Below are 14,964 nucleotides of genomic sequence, written 5' to 3' on the forward strand. Positions count from 1 at the left end.
ACTATGAATGGTTGGAAACAGCACACCAAATTTGGAATGTTTCATTTGAAATAAATTGTTGTAAAGTGTGAAAAATATCGCAATTATGAAATGACTTAAATGTTTAAAATGCTAATGTTTAAAATTTTTCGAAAACAAATACAGTCGTAAAGATGAAATGAAATCACCCGTTTGCCTGCTGTACTACGTTGCATAAGTTATAGACTTTCACAGCTTTTTTAAGTGAGAGCTGATCTTTCACTATACTACAGCTAAACTTCCAAAACAGCACAAATAATTTAAATAACCAGGCACTAAACGTCAAATGCTGTTTTTCTTTTTTTGAAATCATGCAGTCGACTCCATAAAAGATTCAAAGTCATATTTTATTGTTATGTCAAAACTCCGATAATTACTCTTTAAGAACTCTTTTTCAAGTTAAAACATAGGTTAAAACGATGATGATAAGCCGTATATAGTTGGTTAGGTCTTTGCAAAACGACACACACCAAGCTCATAAAATGCATTATTTTGTAGAGCAAACACGAAATAAACAAAGTTGACACCTACCACTTCAAGTAATATAAACTATACGAGTTGCTAGTAATATTTTAATCTCTTCCCAATGTTTATATCATTTTATTCGATTTCACATTTCATATTCTGTTTTATACGAAATATTTCTTAAAAAAAATTGTTTGCGAAATGATTTTCATTATTTAAAAAAATAATTGTTGACGTTTTTCATTGAAATAGAAAATTTTTGTTTTTATTACGCGTTCAAATTTTGCGCGTACGCACGAGTACCGTGACCATTGAATGTACAACGTCCACGGTCCATGACATAGAATTTGGACAACTTTGGATTCGACTACGCTCTCCCGGGTTCCGGGTATATAATTCCTAATCACCAGCCGGAATTACTGCCCTCACACGGTGATCCGCACCAGCTTGGGCAAAAAATTAATAAATTTCAACTGTAAAATTATTTATTATATTATTCTATATAAAAACAGTAATATCATGCGCGAGGGGTACAAAGAGTTAACTCGGGTTTTAATTTCCCAACTCATCGTAAAATTATTAATTTTAATAGTAGTTGTAAGAAAAAAGTCCTTTGGCTTCATCAAGACTTTAGTCAGTGCTCCAATTCTTTCTGCAAGCTCTGGATTGCAGGTTTTTGTTGCAGGCAAAACACTTACCTTTGCAACTATGTCCATTCCCAGTGTATCCCTTCCTACAGTTGCATAAAAATGATCCAATAACATTGGTGCAATTCGAATTAACGTCACAGCTGCCAGTAGGTGAAGAACATTCATCCATGTCTAGAAGGAAAAACACAAGAATGTCAGGAAAATTAAATAAATATTCTTCTTATATGATAAATAAAAGTTATGTAATTTTGCATTGTTTCTAAACGAAATGGAGTATATACATGAGCAGGTTATGAACTTCGGGAACCGAATATATTCACTGGCATAAATACTGCTGCTCATACAATAATTATTGCAAAGATCCGGTGAGGGCACCAATTTTGCTGGGAGATTGCTTAGGATTACACCAAGGTATTGTAACGCAGCATGTGTTGTGTTTCGCATTGCTATAGCATGCAGGAGTATGTAAAGTGCTAACCTTTGCAACTAGCTCCGTCTCCTGTGTAACCATGTTTGCATATGCACTCAAAACTTCCAACTGTGTTAACACAACGAGAATTATCACCGCAGTTGTCCAAACTTCGAGAACATTCATCAATGTCTATGTAAATATAACAGAAAAGAACATATTCTTTTAATTTTAATGAAATATTACAAAAAAAGAAGCATGGGAAACGACGAAGTACTTTTATGTCAGCTTAATTTCGGTTAGATAATGGTCGCACATGCACATAGGATAGTATAATGACGGAAAAATTCCAAACCTTTTTATATTTTCAACAGCAAATTATGTAGCAAAAACCATGCACAATTTTCAGAATGTTACCTTTTAAACATTCCACAGCAGCGAATTCGGAATTGCTACAAGTATCGTTTGTCCAGCCATCGTGTGCACAACTGGTTATATTTTTTTCATTACCAGTACAAGATATTTTCTCCAGCCACATAGTTGTTGAAACGTTTTGTTGTGTTTGTCTTTTAAGGACGTTTAAAACATGAGCATAACCAAGTTCTCGACAAACAACCTCAGCAGCATTCCTATCCCAGCCATCCCCACAAACTGCTCCCCACAGTCCATCGTAGAAAACCTCCACGAGACCAGAACCATTTGAACTTGATTGCCCTTGTAACCTGACAGACATCGCTAAAGATTAAAAAAGAAATTCATGAAGGCGTAATCTAATTTTTATTAAACCACTTTGACAGCCGCTTATTTTGGGAAGTTTCTTTCGTTTGTCGGAATATTACCTGCAAATACTCGTAAATATGGCTTCCGGCCATTACGTCACTATTGGGTCACGCATAGTCTAGTCATACAATTGTCAAAATTTAATGTCTTAGCACGGGTTATTAGAAAATAGCTTGATATAAACAATGACTATGTTGATATCTTCATAACTCTCCATTTAGTTAAACCCCTTTACAGAGAGGTCACATAATTTGCGCGTTGGCCAATCATTTCCAGTGTGGAAAAGCCCTAATACCACGGGAACGTTTTCCTACCATGATGCAAAACATTTAGCACATTTTATACAATTGCAACTACTCGAAAACATTATTTTTACTTAAATTCTCTGGAGTCAAAAAAAGCAGACAAATTTTTCGCACTTGCCTAAAAATTTTCGGCCGTACAATTAAATTTAACGATTTAATTATAACGCAATTGCGCAAGTTTGCAATGGATCAATAGTTTGTATAAGATTTCAAGCAGAAGTCAGCTTTCCTATTTACCACGGCAAGCGGATCCATTCCAAAAATATCCCTTGTCGCAACTGCAAAAATAAGATCCAGCAGTGTTGGTGCAATTTGAGCTAGCCAGACAATTGTCCAACGATAGAGAACATTCATCGATATCTAAAGAATAATAATAATGATTCAAATTAGACCGTATTACGTGAAAAACATTCGTTAACGTACCTATTTTACCTCATTGTGAGAATTGCAAAAACCTACCATTGCAGACCAAACCATTTCCAGTATAACCAGTGTTACATTGACATATGAAACTTCCCCAAGTGTTAATACATGTAGCATTCCAGCCACATCGCCAACTGCTCAGACATTCATCTAAATCTGTGTAGAATAATCAAACCAGAGTATCAGATAAAATTTTATTTTTTTGCATAGATATTGGATGATTTGCACAACCCCTCATCAAGCGGACAATGATACCTGTTGAGGTACACTCTACTCCAGCATCTTTTTCATGGGTGCAGTTATAACCCCTCCTTCCTCGAACGTCGCGAAAACAACTAGACAGTTTTGGTTCATATCCCGTACAATCGACATCGTCGAACCAAATCGGCTTAGATGCAAATAGAACGCGCCTTCTTTCAAAAGCTCTAACAGCATACAAATAGCCAAGTTCACGACATGCAACAAGAGCATCATGTATATTCCAGTTATAGTCACAAATTGTTCCCCATTGTCCATTATGGAATACTTCCACAAGACCAGTTCCATTTGAACTTAATGGTCCTTTTAACCTGATATCTTTTCCTGTAAAGGAATCAGCTACAATCAGGTTTGCTTAGGGATTATAAACTACGGCAGATTTATCACATTCATGATCAAGTTCGACCATTTTCGTAATTCCATCTTGCGTTTGGTTCTATCTGAGCAATTTTTTTCAGTTTTGGATACAGATAAACGTGTGTTATAAAATTACGTGCATGTTACCCACACTACACTGTGATTTTGTCTGTGTTTTCAAAAGGGTTTTAAAGTTTGCAAAGATTTAAAACGATAGCAAGCCATACATGACATTGTGTAATACGTCAAACAACCTATAAAGGCTACTGTTAATAACCTTGAAAGTAGAATTGGTAGCCTATAAATCAATTTGCAATCATCATACGATTTTAAATAAAATCGCAAAAGTTTTACCCTTGCAAGAAGTTACATTTCTAGTTTCTTGATCATCACAAATACATTGATAAGACCCCTCCATGTTGATGCAGCTTGAATTGGGAAGGCAGTTGTCAGTAGATAGAGAACATTCGTCTATATCTAAAACGGATGCATTCGTTATAGGTTGTGAAATTAACGAATAATTAATGAGGTTTATACCCAACCAAATTCTATGAATTAGGTCATATTCACTCTGTATACCCCAAATAAATAGGAGTAATAAATATGCAAATCAGTTACATACCCTTGCATCGGTAAAATACAACAACTATAGTTTTTGTAACTGATTTGCATATTTGTGACCTTCCACGGGAAAACGTACGTTAACGATATTTCGTTGAAACGGCAAAACGAACGGATAACGAACGGGTAGTGAACGATCTGTAATAACGTTTCAACGAACCCAAAAAACGTTTTGACGAATTCAGCTAAAAATGTGAACGTTTAAAGTCGAGAATACGAACGGATAAATAAACGTTCAATCTGAAGCCGTTTGAACGATTTATGTTTATGAACGGTTTTAACGAATTAGTCTGAACGCCTGTTGCGCGTATGATTGACGCAAGATATTATTGACTAATTAAAAGAATAGGAAATATTTTCAAACACATAACATGTGTTGGCGCAAGTATGCGTGTACATATAAATAGCTATACCTTCATTTGAATGTTTAACTAAATTTATTAGCTAAACTACCTAAATCACTTTATTTTATACTTTATATACATATATACATTTGCATTTTGCATCAAAATTCGGGTTTATTAATCGTTAGAAATTCTTCAGTTATTAGTACAAATTATCATCGTTACGTCAAATTAATCAATGCATCATCTGCAACTATACCCATCAAAATATTCAGCGCGTGTTTATTTGCAACAACGTAACAGATTTTGTAAATCTCTCCACGGACAAACTATATGTATGGGTGGTTAAGGACATATAAACACATCATGCATGCATCCGTTTTATTAACACGGCTCTAAACCGAGAGTAAACGAAGATTGCCATAAATGGCCTGCATGGCTTCGATAATAATATCATAGGCAATGTCATTGGTCACCGTCTAAGTTTCGTTGAGTTTCAGCTACTGGATACATATTTTATGTTAAACTAAACACAAGAGATTCCATTGTACACTATTGCTTATACTCTTTGACGCGCAAAAGACTAAATTAATTATCGCAAGGATCAAGTTGTTTACAGATGATAACCAGACATTAATAACAGTTATACAGAATATCGCATACGCAAAGCTCGTTTGTATACGAACCAGCGTAGTAACGTGTGCTTGCATGCTGTCAAAACTTATTTGGTATAAATAGCCTACTACATTAAATATCCCAACCATTTATGCACGTGAAAATCCACATTTCAATTTCAGCAATGCATTGCGCGGTAATAAAATATTTAAAATATAAGCTTGGATATTTACCTAGTGCTCACAATATGTTCGTGCGGCAATAGCCTCTAGCTGCGGTCAAGCTTGTCGCGGAATGTCGCCTATACACAGTACTGTCAGTAGCAACTAAGGGCATCATTATACCTTAAGAATATTTAAAAATTTGATAATAATCTATTTTATCCACTGCATGCACCATCGCCATATTTTCTTCGCAAAGCTAAAGCTGCAATGTCCCTATTTCTGCCGCCATATTTTTTCATGTAAGTGATATGTTTTGTGACCATACGATCACATATGCATGTGTTATGACTTATGAACCAGTATATCGCTAATTAATACTTGTGATATTAAATTAGTTAACTAAATTCCTGGTGGTCATATTCATCAGGAAATATTTTATTTTCCCCAAATATTCGACCATCTACATAGGTAACTGTGTAAATACCTATGCTACCTGCATGAGCCTAACAATAGTGACCTAAAGAAATAGAACGCGCGTAAATTAATGGGATAATTTTCGAAATCTTCATTTCAAACCACCGCAATCCCGAAGGTCCGAATTCAGTTCCGCCCTGCAAAACAACTTAATACTCAACCCCGGCAGCAAGAAAAGATTGCACAGTATTTTCACTAAAGCATATAGCAATAGCAGACGCCCATATAAACCGGGTTTTTAAATCACAAAGAGTGCAAATAATTTTTTCTGCAAAGCATATAGCAATGCTGCCGCCCATATAGAAACGACAATGCCAAATGCATGCACAGGGGAGTTTATACTCACCATTTTAAGAAACAAACGATCCTCAACATCTTCGAGACATCTACTTGTGACACAATTTGTGCCTCCTGCTTACAGTAAAATTAACTAATCAAGATTATTTAAGACATGCATGAAAGCATTAATCCATTTTGTCTGGCGAAATCTTTTTATATCATATAATTATATATATTTCGAGGTAGCATCTACCCTTTTTTATGAAAAATGTCAGCAAAGTTTGTAAACAATTGTTGTTTCAATGTAAGTAAATGCATCCTATAAATTGTAACCACCACGGCCCAAGCTAACAACTTTTCTAACCTCAGCCAAGCCATTTTCAAGGTCTGGCAACCTTTCATGTCATGTTTATTCGGAATGATTGGATGATCGTGGCCCAACTTGATTCCACCGGCCATGATAAGCAATCTAAAGATTATATTGCAGTGCGCATTTATATCCGAATACATTTTACTCGCGTTAACATATACATAAAATGCAATTGAGAACGTCTTGTTATATACAATTGCATGATCATCTATATATGAAATCTTACTTCGAATGCGTGTCATATTTCGATATATATGCATGGTCAATAGAGAGCTACAGTTTAGCCAAGCAAATACACTCAAGGGAAAAAAAACTTTAGTTTAAATCGAGAGAACCGTTATACGAATTCTGTTGATGATTTCATCAATAAGCCTGATTTCAATGCTTGGAGGAAAATAATTGCAAGCGCGCCTAATAAAGTGGCCAAGTCATGACTTTTCTTATATCATAGCTAATGTTTCATTTAGTGTTCATACCTGGTATTAACCTTTATATATGCTTGCGTTAAAACGCCTTGACTTCTCCATAGATGCTAATATCCTGCAAATATTTGGGACAGTCTTCGCGAAATTATTGGTAAAGATCTTTACCCGCGCGCTCATGCACGCATAAACAGTTGACAGGCGCCATTTCAAATTTGCTCATTTTGCCGCTCTAGCTGGCAGGCTTCAAGGTGCAATGACCATGCATAATTGCAATTTAATATCCGGAATGTAATTTCTAATCAAGGGAGCCCAAATCAAAATTAGTGAAAATTTTCCTGTTGCCCAACAGCTGATATGTTGTCCAAGCAAGATAAATTCCAATGCTCCTTTTCTGATGAATTATATATAGCGAAATATATGTGGCAAAATATCTGAAAGGTCAAACTTAAATGTTTGTAAACGTTAGCTTGGCAACTTGCCCTTTGGGCTTGTGTCAGCCCAGTTGTGCGCAATGAAGGACTGCACGCACTTTAAAACATAGCGCAAAACTCAACCTCACAAAACACGGAATTTTTTTTGTAATAAAAAAGTCACACAATGAACATCATTGATATAGGTTCATTACTCTCATACAGTCTCTATCATTTATACGATTTGAGCCTTTTCCGCGTTCCACGTTTCCGATTCGAGGAGCAAGTCGAGAGAAATCAAATTACAACCAAAATATACATGGGGAGTGAATTGTGCTGAAATGTGCATATATCAATATATATATGAAGTATTTTTTTGTGAATTAAGAGTCTAAATAAATATTTACAATGCATGAGTTATATTTATGCCATATATAAGTTATATTTATGCAATTGCCACCGTTCAACATGCCAGCAACGATCGAGCCAGATGGCTTAGATCTGGGGAGACAAAGATACCTTTTTAAGGAAATAAGACAATTTTGTAAGCGGGGCACTGAGGATCTTGTTGCTCCGGCTCTAGTTTTAGACTAGATGCACCTACATATTTAAATTGCTATATTCATGCAGTGGCGTAACGAACAGAGCCAAGGATGGGGTCTTGAAGTATACTTGGTACTGCGGGGTCCCTTAATTCGCTGTTTGTCATAAATCACGTTTTGCTTATACTATGATGTTTCGTTATCTATCCTGGCCTCCAATAAATGAGGATCTCTTAGTTCTTGTCGTAACCCTACCGAACGCGCGTTAGGTCACTGTATTTATGTCTTCAAATATTACCTAGGGTATTTCAATTGTTGTATAATTTGTAGCTATCTCAGACTGCATTAAAGACAACGAATTTCAAGCTGAAAGGTCTGTCCTAGGATGCGGTTCTTAATTTTGAATAGATTTTAATCAGTAGCTGCTTCGTACGGAGGCCAGATAAGTTTATCAGATGTAAATAAATTAGCTATATATACACATGGTTTAAAAGTACGATATTAATATGTAACACGCAAAATCCCTCAATTCATTTTAAAATCTGGTTTTGTCTGTTTACATACATTTAGAGACTTCCGACAATTATGCAACTTAATTAGCACCTTGCCAAGGCATATTATGGCTCGTAATGCTAATATATGGCTTGCGAGTTGTTTGGGTGCGCGGTGAAATTTGGCTTATGGAAGCTACAGAAGTATAGTAAAGCACAAATTGTAACCATTTAGTGCATTACCGAAATTCAAAAAACGATAATTTTTTGAAAGAAAGCTTAAGACGTGAAATTTGACGCTAATGGAATAATTGCATGCACTGAATCTTAATAGCCTTCTGTCTGCATGACGCTAAGCATAAACCATAACATGAAGCGCACAAAATAGCATTCGATTAGGCTAAATTGATAGAACCCCACTATTTCCTTTACAAGCCTTCTATACTAAGGAACTGAATACGTTTCTGGGAGTATTTCTGTGTAGCACATTCTGCGCTTCTTCTACAAAGTTGTAGCATTGCAAATGTTTAATCTAATATGTTGAACCAAATCCAATGCGATTGAACGAAATTCCGGCAAACGTTTCAACGAACAGTAAATCAAACGGTTGAACGCTTTCGGACCAATTTTCAAACGTTTTTTCCTAAGCGTTCGAACGGGCAATTTCGAACGATGAACGATCTCGAAAATCGTTTCAACGAACGCTTCAAGCGTTTGAACGGCAAACGAACGGATAACGAACGATATTTTCGAACGAACGAAATAGCGTTAACGTATGTTTTCCCGTGGAAGGTCACATTTATTCAAATCTTATTTATCACAAATTTATTTCACAAGTTGTTCACAACACTCGCAGCCGTGTTATATTGAGTATACAATACAAACGAATATTACATGTTATACTAGCCCCTTATATTATGCCCCTCGCCTCGGTTAAACGAAATTAGTTAAGCATAGGGATGGTAACATGATAGTTAGAAAATGCGCATAATGTAGAAGACCTCCATGGCGTGAGCATAGAGATTATAATCTATACGATTATTACATATTTTTCAAGTCAAGGCTGAGGAGGTTATAGCAAGACGAATGCCATTGGCCAATTTAGCCAAAATAAAATAGACACGTGATGAAAAAGGAACAATTTTTTGCATAAACCTGGACACTAACATATAAATAAGTTGTATCGTACTTTTATTTAGTCTCTGCGCTAGCAGATAGTGTCCAGAGGAACATAACCCGGTAGCGGATATATAACCCCGATGTTGGTTCATTACTTTGTTATTGATTAATTTAAATAACTTTCGACTAACCAGTGCAATTAATGCCACTTCCAGTATAACCTGGATTACACTCGCATGAAAAACCACCAACAGTGTTAATACACCTGGAATTTTTGTCGCAGTTGTCCATTTTCAAAAAGCATTCATCGATATCTAGGAAAAGAATAATTTAAACTTTAATAAATTTAATTGATTTTGATGTTTGCCGTTGTTTTTTCCTATTGAACAAGGAACACGCGTTCACGCGTTTTTGAGCTTTGGAGCGAAGCACGGTTCGCTATGTTTACAGAAAAACGAGTTTGAAAGTGGCCATGTAACCTACTTGGGACACGTCGTCGGGCAAGGTCAAGTCAAGCCTGTCGACGCAAAGATCATAGCCATCGCAGAATTTCCCCGAGCAACAACGTAGTAGAAACGTGTAATGCGTTTCCTTGGCATGGCAGGCTACTACCAGGTTGCCTTCGAACAGCTCAAGGAAATGTTTAAAGAAGCCCCGGTCTGCACCCGATTTTATCCTTTCATTTAAATTAGCTGTCGATGCGAGTGTCGCCGCAGCTGGTGCAGTGTTACTTCAGGAAGACCAGGATGGGATCGATCATCCTGTGTGTTACTTCCCCCGTAAGTTAATTCAACAATAACCAACGAAATTACTCAACTGTGGAAAAAGAACGCGCCGCCTTTATATATAATGGTCCTTCAACACTTTAATTACGTATCCTATATGTCTCCTCTACCAACACCCGTTTATTGTGTTCAGCGATCACAACCAACTAGTCTTTCCACAAGCTCAAGAACAAGAATAAGCGCCTGTTGCGGTGGAGTCTAATACTCAGAGTATAACATCAACATAGTGCATATCAAATGCCAAGACAATACCATAGCGGATTGCCTTTGACGGCCATAACGTCAAATGAACTGAACTATAAAAAAGAAAGTTCCCAAACGTTCTTTTTTCAAGGGGAGAGGTATTACGTCTAGCCATTATTTCATTTTATAACAATTTATATAATATATTTTTAATATAACCGTATAGCATTCTCTTCAGACTTACATGAATGACCAGCAAAAAAATTACAAAGATGAGTAAGGAAATCCACAACTTATCCCCCAAAGCCGTAACAAGGTGTCGGCCACAAACCATATCGTGCTACAACGCACTCACTGTATAGCGTAGGGGAAATGATTTGCAGTTTTAGCGCTTTCCCTAGCCAAGCGTATGAAGCTTGAGCACAATCAACCACGAGAGAGAAATGCGTATAGCATTCTTCGTAAGGGCAGTGCCTAAATATTATATTATTGCAAAAAGAGAAGAAACAAACAAAAGCAGTTAAAGTTGAGGACAAGGCATTGTGGAGATATATTATTTCTTAAGGTCCAAATGTTATAGAAACGTTGATTCTCGTTCCTTGAAAGTTAAGGAATAAATTATTGTTGTAAATATAATTGACTCACATTGTGTTTGTTGCAAGTAGAAAAAGAACCACCAGGAGTAAATAATTATGATAGTTTATAGGACCTTAATAAAATAAGCAATCCCGTGGCGTTACTAGGAAGTTCATAGGAAGTTGATAAAAAAGCAATCCAGTGGCGTGCGTTACAATCTGGTCACTTGCAAAGATTTTGAATGTAATCACTATAAGCACTATATATAGTGTATAAAGACCCATTCAGGAGAGATGCGAAGTTCAAAATGTACCCTACAGCTTCAAACCAGAGGCTTCAAACAGCGTGTAATATGCGTTGACTACGGTGAATATTTATGTTTTGTATACCTGAATTAATTTTAATGTTCAAATGGTGAATGACATTGGCGTGTCGATCGCCCTCGACAATTTTTAAGAATAAAATAATTTATAAACAATGTTTTCGATTTGTTATATGATAAAATATTCTTAAAACTCACCTAATTTCAGTGAATTCTTGCTTCTTATGTGACAATGTGACAAACCAGCGAAAGCGTGCAGGTTAATTGGACCGGCAAATGGCCAAGAAGTCAGACACAAACCAGCAAAATTATTCATTGAAAAAGCTTTTAATTGTCTCGTGGTAGAATTGTAAAACCACCTTGGTCTTGCATTTGGTCCATCACAATCGTGAGTGAGAATAACCATCCTCCATGACTTTGGGGTGTGAAGACATTTCCCAGTTTTCAATTCCTGAAGAACGTTTCCGTTTATGAAACGAAAATGGGCAGTTTGACGGGTTTTTGCAAATCCAACAAAATCGACATTTTGGTATGTATAACGGTGCAAATATCCGTGGGTGTCTGAGCCAATAATGTACGTATTGTAGCCGGTAGCTAAACAAAAAAAGAAATTTTGCGGTGGTTTTGGATGTGGTGATTCAATCACCCAATTTCGATTCAAATGCATGGTTAAAAAATCTACCATTTTGAAGCTTCTTCAGCGTGTTATTTGAACGGGTAAATGGAGAGATTTAATAACTTCTTATAGTTAAATGAGCACGAAGTCGGTTCAAAAAGACCTCGGTCCGACATTTCTTGGTAAAGACCGAGCAAGCGAGGTTAATAAAAAGTTTATTATATGGCGTAAGTATTAATAGTATTTGCACATGAAAAAAACAAGAAATGCATGAATTCATATTAGTAGCCTGTCACGCATTTGACAGAAACAAAAAGAAATGTTGAATTAATTACTTTACCTAAACTGTCTGGAGACGTCTTATTAATTCCAAAAGCAATTAAATTTTCTCTTGAGCATTTTACTGGTGCCTTTTCATTCAGAATTTCTCTGTTTTGCAGCCGCTAACGCCGGTCAATTACGGAAAAGTGCTGACAAATGTATGACAATTCTTTGAAGTCATTAATCATGCAATTTCGTTTAAAATAATTGTAGATTATACAAGGGCTGCTTGCAGCCTGAAGTGTAATATTAATTATACGAGAAATACGAGGCGAGATTTAACAATGCAATATCTCTTTATTCACTCCAAAATACAGTGTTTAAAAGTAAACTATTAACATAACATCAAGTAACTAAATGTCTAACATAACACCGCTGGCTGAACCTTGGGCTTTGTCTTTGGAATGAACGACGTAACTGAAAATAACAAAATAACAATGCAACATAGAAGGGTGGGATATAAGGGTGGGATTGCATTGTTAAATCTCGCCTCGTATTTCTCGTATAATTAATATTACACTTCAGGCTGCAAGCAGCCCTTGTATAATCTACAATTATACTTCAAAATACTCGGCTCAATTTAACAATGCATGTTCAAAGCCCTTTATGTGTTAGCTGACAAGACAGCCCTAGCTGGAGCGGTATTAAACTGTGGGCGATAATAGAATTTGATAAAAGTATTTTGTTGAGACCAGTCTGCAAATTGCAAAATCTCGGCTATCGAAAAGCCTTGTTTAGCTGCTTCGGTAGTGACAGCCCCGCGAAAGGAATGTCCCTTAAAAGTATTAGTATCAACACCGGCTAGATGTAGGAGTTCTTTCAACCACCTTGCTACAGTTGCAGAGGTAACTGCTTTGTGAGGATAAATGTAAGACAGCAACAACTTGTTGGGTTTAGATGAGTCAGTTGATCTCCATGCTGCTGTACGATTCTCATATTCAACGAGACATTTGCATACACATAAAAGGTCATTATCGGGAAAACTGGCATGAAAGCAACATTTTAAGCTTTCGCCCGATTTTGTATTTTTCGTTAGGTCAGGTAGTTTAAATTCAACGCCTTCGGGGTGCATGTACCTGAACCGTAAATCCCTGGCTGCAAGCCCCGAAGCTCTATCGGGAGCAGTTAGGGCTAGCAGGCCTACTAGTTTGTAGGTTAATATTTTGACAGAGAGTTGGTCATTAGGTCCCAACGAGCTGATGTACTGTACTAGCTTAATGACTGGCCATGTTTGAGTGTAGCGTGGCTGGGGTGGACGAAGGTTATACACCCCTTTTAGTAACTGGGTAACCAAAGGATGGGAACCCACTTTGTGGCCATCTATTAGAGGTAAACATGCGGAGAGCGCAGACCGGTAAACATTAATAGACCGATACTCCCTCCCTTCGTGGAACTGTGTTGTGAAAAAATCTAAGATGTCATTGATAGATGGTGAAAGGGGATTGATAGTGACCCTTTCAGCACACCAGCTACTCCACTTGTTCCATGCAGAGGAATAAGAGCTAGTGGTGTTTTTTCTCCAAGCCGCCAAGAGAATTTTTCTAGTTTGATCCGAAATTCCTCCTGTTTGGTAGCCACTGTTGATAGTAGCCACCCAGCTAGCTGGAGTTGATCCAAAGGGTGGTTGTTGCCCCTCTGGGTTAACAGATCTCCCTGATTCGGTAGAAGAAGAGGGAAGTCTATGCACAGTTCCAGTAAGAGGGGGTACCAAGCTTGGGTTGGCCAAACTGGTGCCACTAGCACAAGGTGTTCTACTTTCTGGCTCTGGATTTGATGTAGACACCGACCGATCATCGCAAATGGGGGGAATGCATAGCCCCGAAATGTCGCCCAGTTGAGGGTGAACGCATCCGTATGCACTGCCGAAGGGTCTGGTCTCCAGCTCACATAATGGTCCAACTGGAATGTCAGGCGGGATGCGAAAAGGTCGATGTCCAGAGGTCCCCACCTCTGATACAGGCTGTTGAAAACAGTTTGGTTCAGTTTCCAATCGCTGGAGTCTAGGAAAATCCTCGACTCTCGGTCGGCCTGTACATTCTCTATTCCTGGAATATATTGGGCTGAAAGTAGCACATTGTGACTGAGACACCAGTCCCACAGGTTCTTGGCTAGTTGAGACAGAAGGCGAGAGTGAGTGCCCCCCATCTTGTTTATATAGGTCACCGCTGTGACATTGTCCATTAGCAGGAGTACCTGGGCTGATGCCCTGGATTTGGTAAAGCATTTGACTGCTAAGGATCCTGCTAGGAGTTCTAGGCAATTTATGTGGAGACTGCTCTCCTGTAGCGACCACCTCCCCCCTGTTGACACTCCTTGGCAATGGGCCCCCCACCCCTGGAGGGAAGCATCGGTTTCTATTGTTAAATCTGTTGATTGTTGGAGCAGGGCCTTCCCGTTCCATGCAACAAGATTGTTCTTCCACCACTGGACCTCCTGAAGGGCCTCTGAATCTAGGTTGACCAGAGCTTCGTAAGATTTCTGTCTTTTCAGAACCGAATTCTTGGCTTGCTGGAGGTATCGATAATGCAGTGGGGCCGGAAATACTGCCTGAATTGACGAAGATAGTAGGCCCAGGAATTTTGACAATTCCCGCACTGAGGTTACAGGGTTGTTTAAGAGTTGTTGACAGTTTTGAAGGACCT

The 14,964-nt window shown here is 37.7% G+C and overlaps 1 protein-coding gene across 1 annotated transcript in view; it reads right to left on the bottom strand.

The window, feature by feature from the left end:
• The window catches only part of LOC114531487, a 349,117-nt gene that overhangs the window by 117,971 nt on the left and 216,182 nt on the right, over positions 1 to 14,964 (bottom strand). Inside the window, exons 81-85 of the mRNA XM_028553090.1 lie at positions 11,584 to 11,979; positions 9,711 to 9,833; positions 4,020 to 4,142; positions 3,306 to 3,632; positions 3,087 to 3,206 (exon numbers count right to left, since the gene is read on the bottom strand). Coding sequence (XP_028408891.1) covers positions 3,087 to 3,206; positions 3,306 to 3,632; positions 4,020 to 4,142; positions 9,711 to 9,833; positions 11,584 to 11,979 — 1,089 coding nt within the window. The remainder of the gene's footprint in view (positions 1 to 3,086; positions 3,207 to 3,305; positions 3,633 to 4,019; positions 4,143 to 9,710; positions 9,834 to 11,583; positions 11,980 to 14,964) is intronic.

Source organism: Dendronephthya gigantea, unplaced genomic scaffold, assembly GCF_004324835.1.
Source record: "Dendronephthya gigantea isolate DGI-Jeju-01 unplaced genomic scaffold, DenGig_1.0 000072F, whole genome shotgun sequence".
Taxonomy (NCBI): Eukaryota; Metazoa; Cnidaria; class Anthozoa; order Malacalcyonacea; family Nephtheidae; genus Dendronephthya; species Dendronephthya gigantea.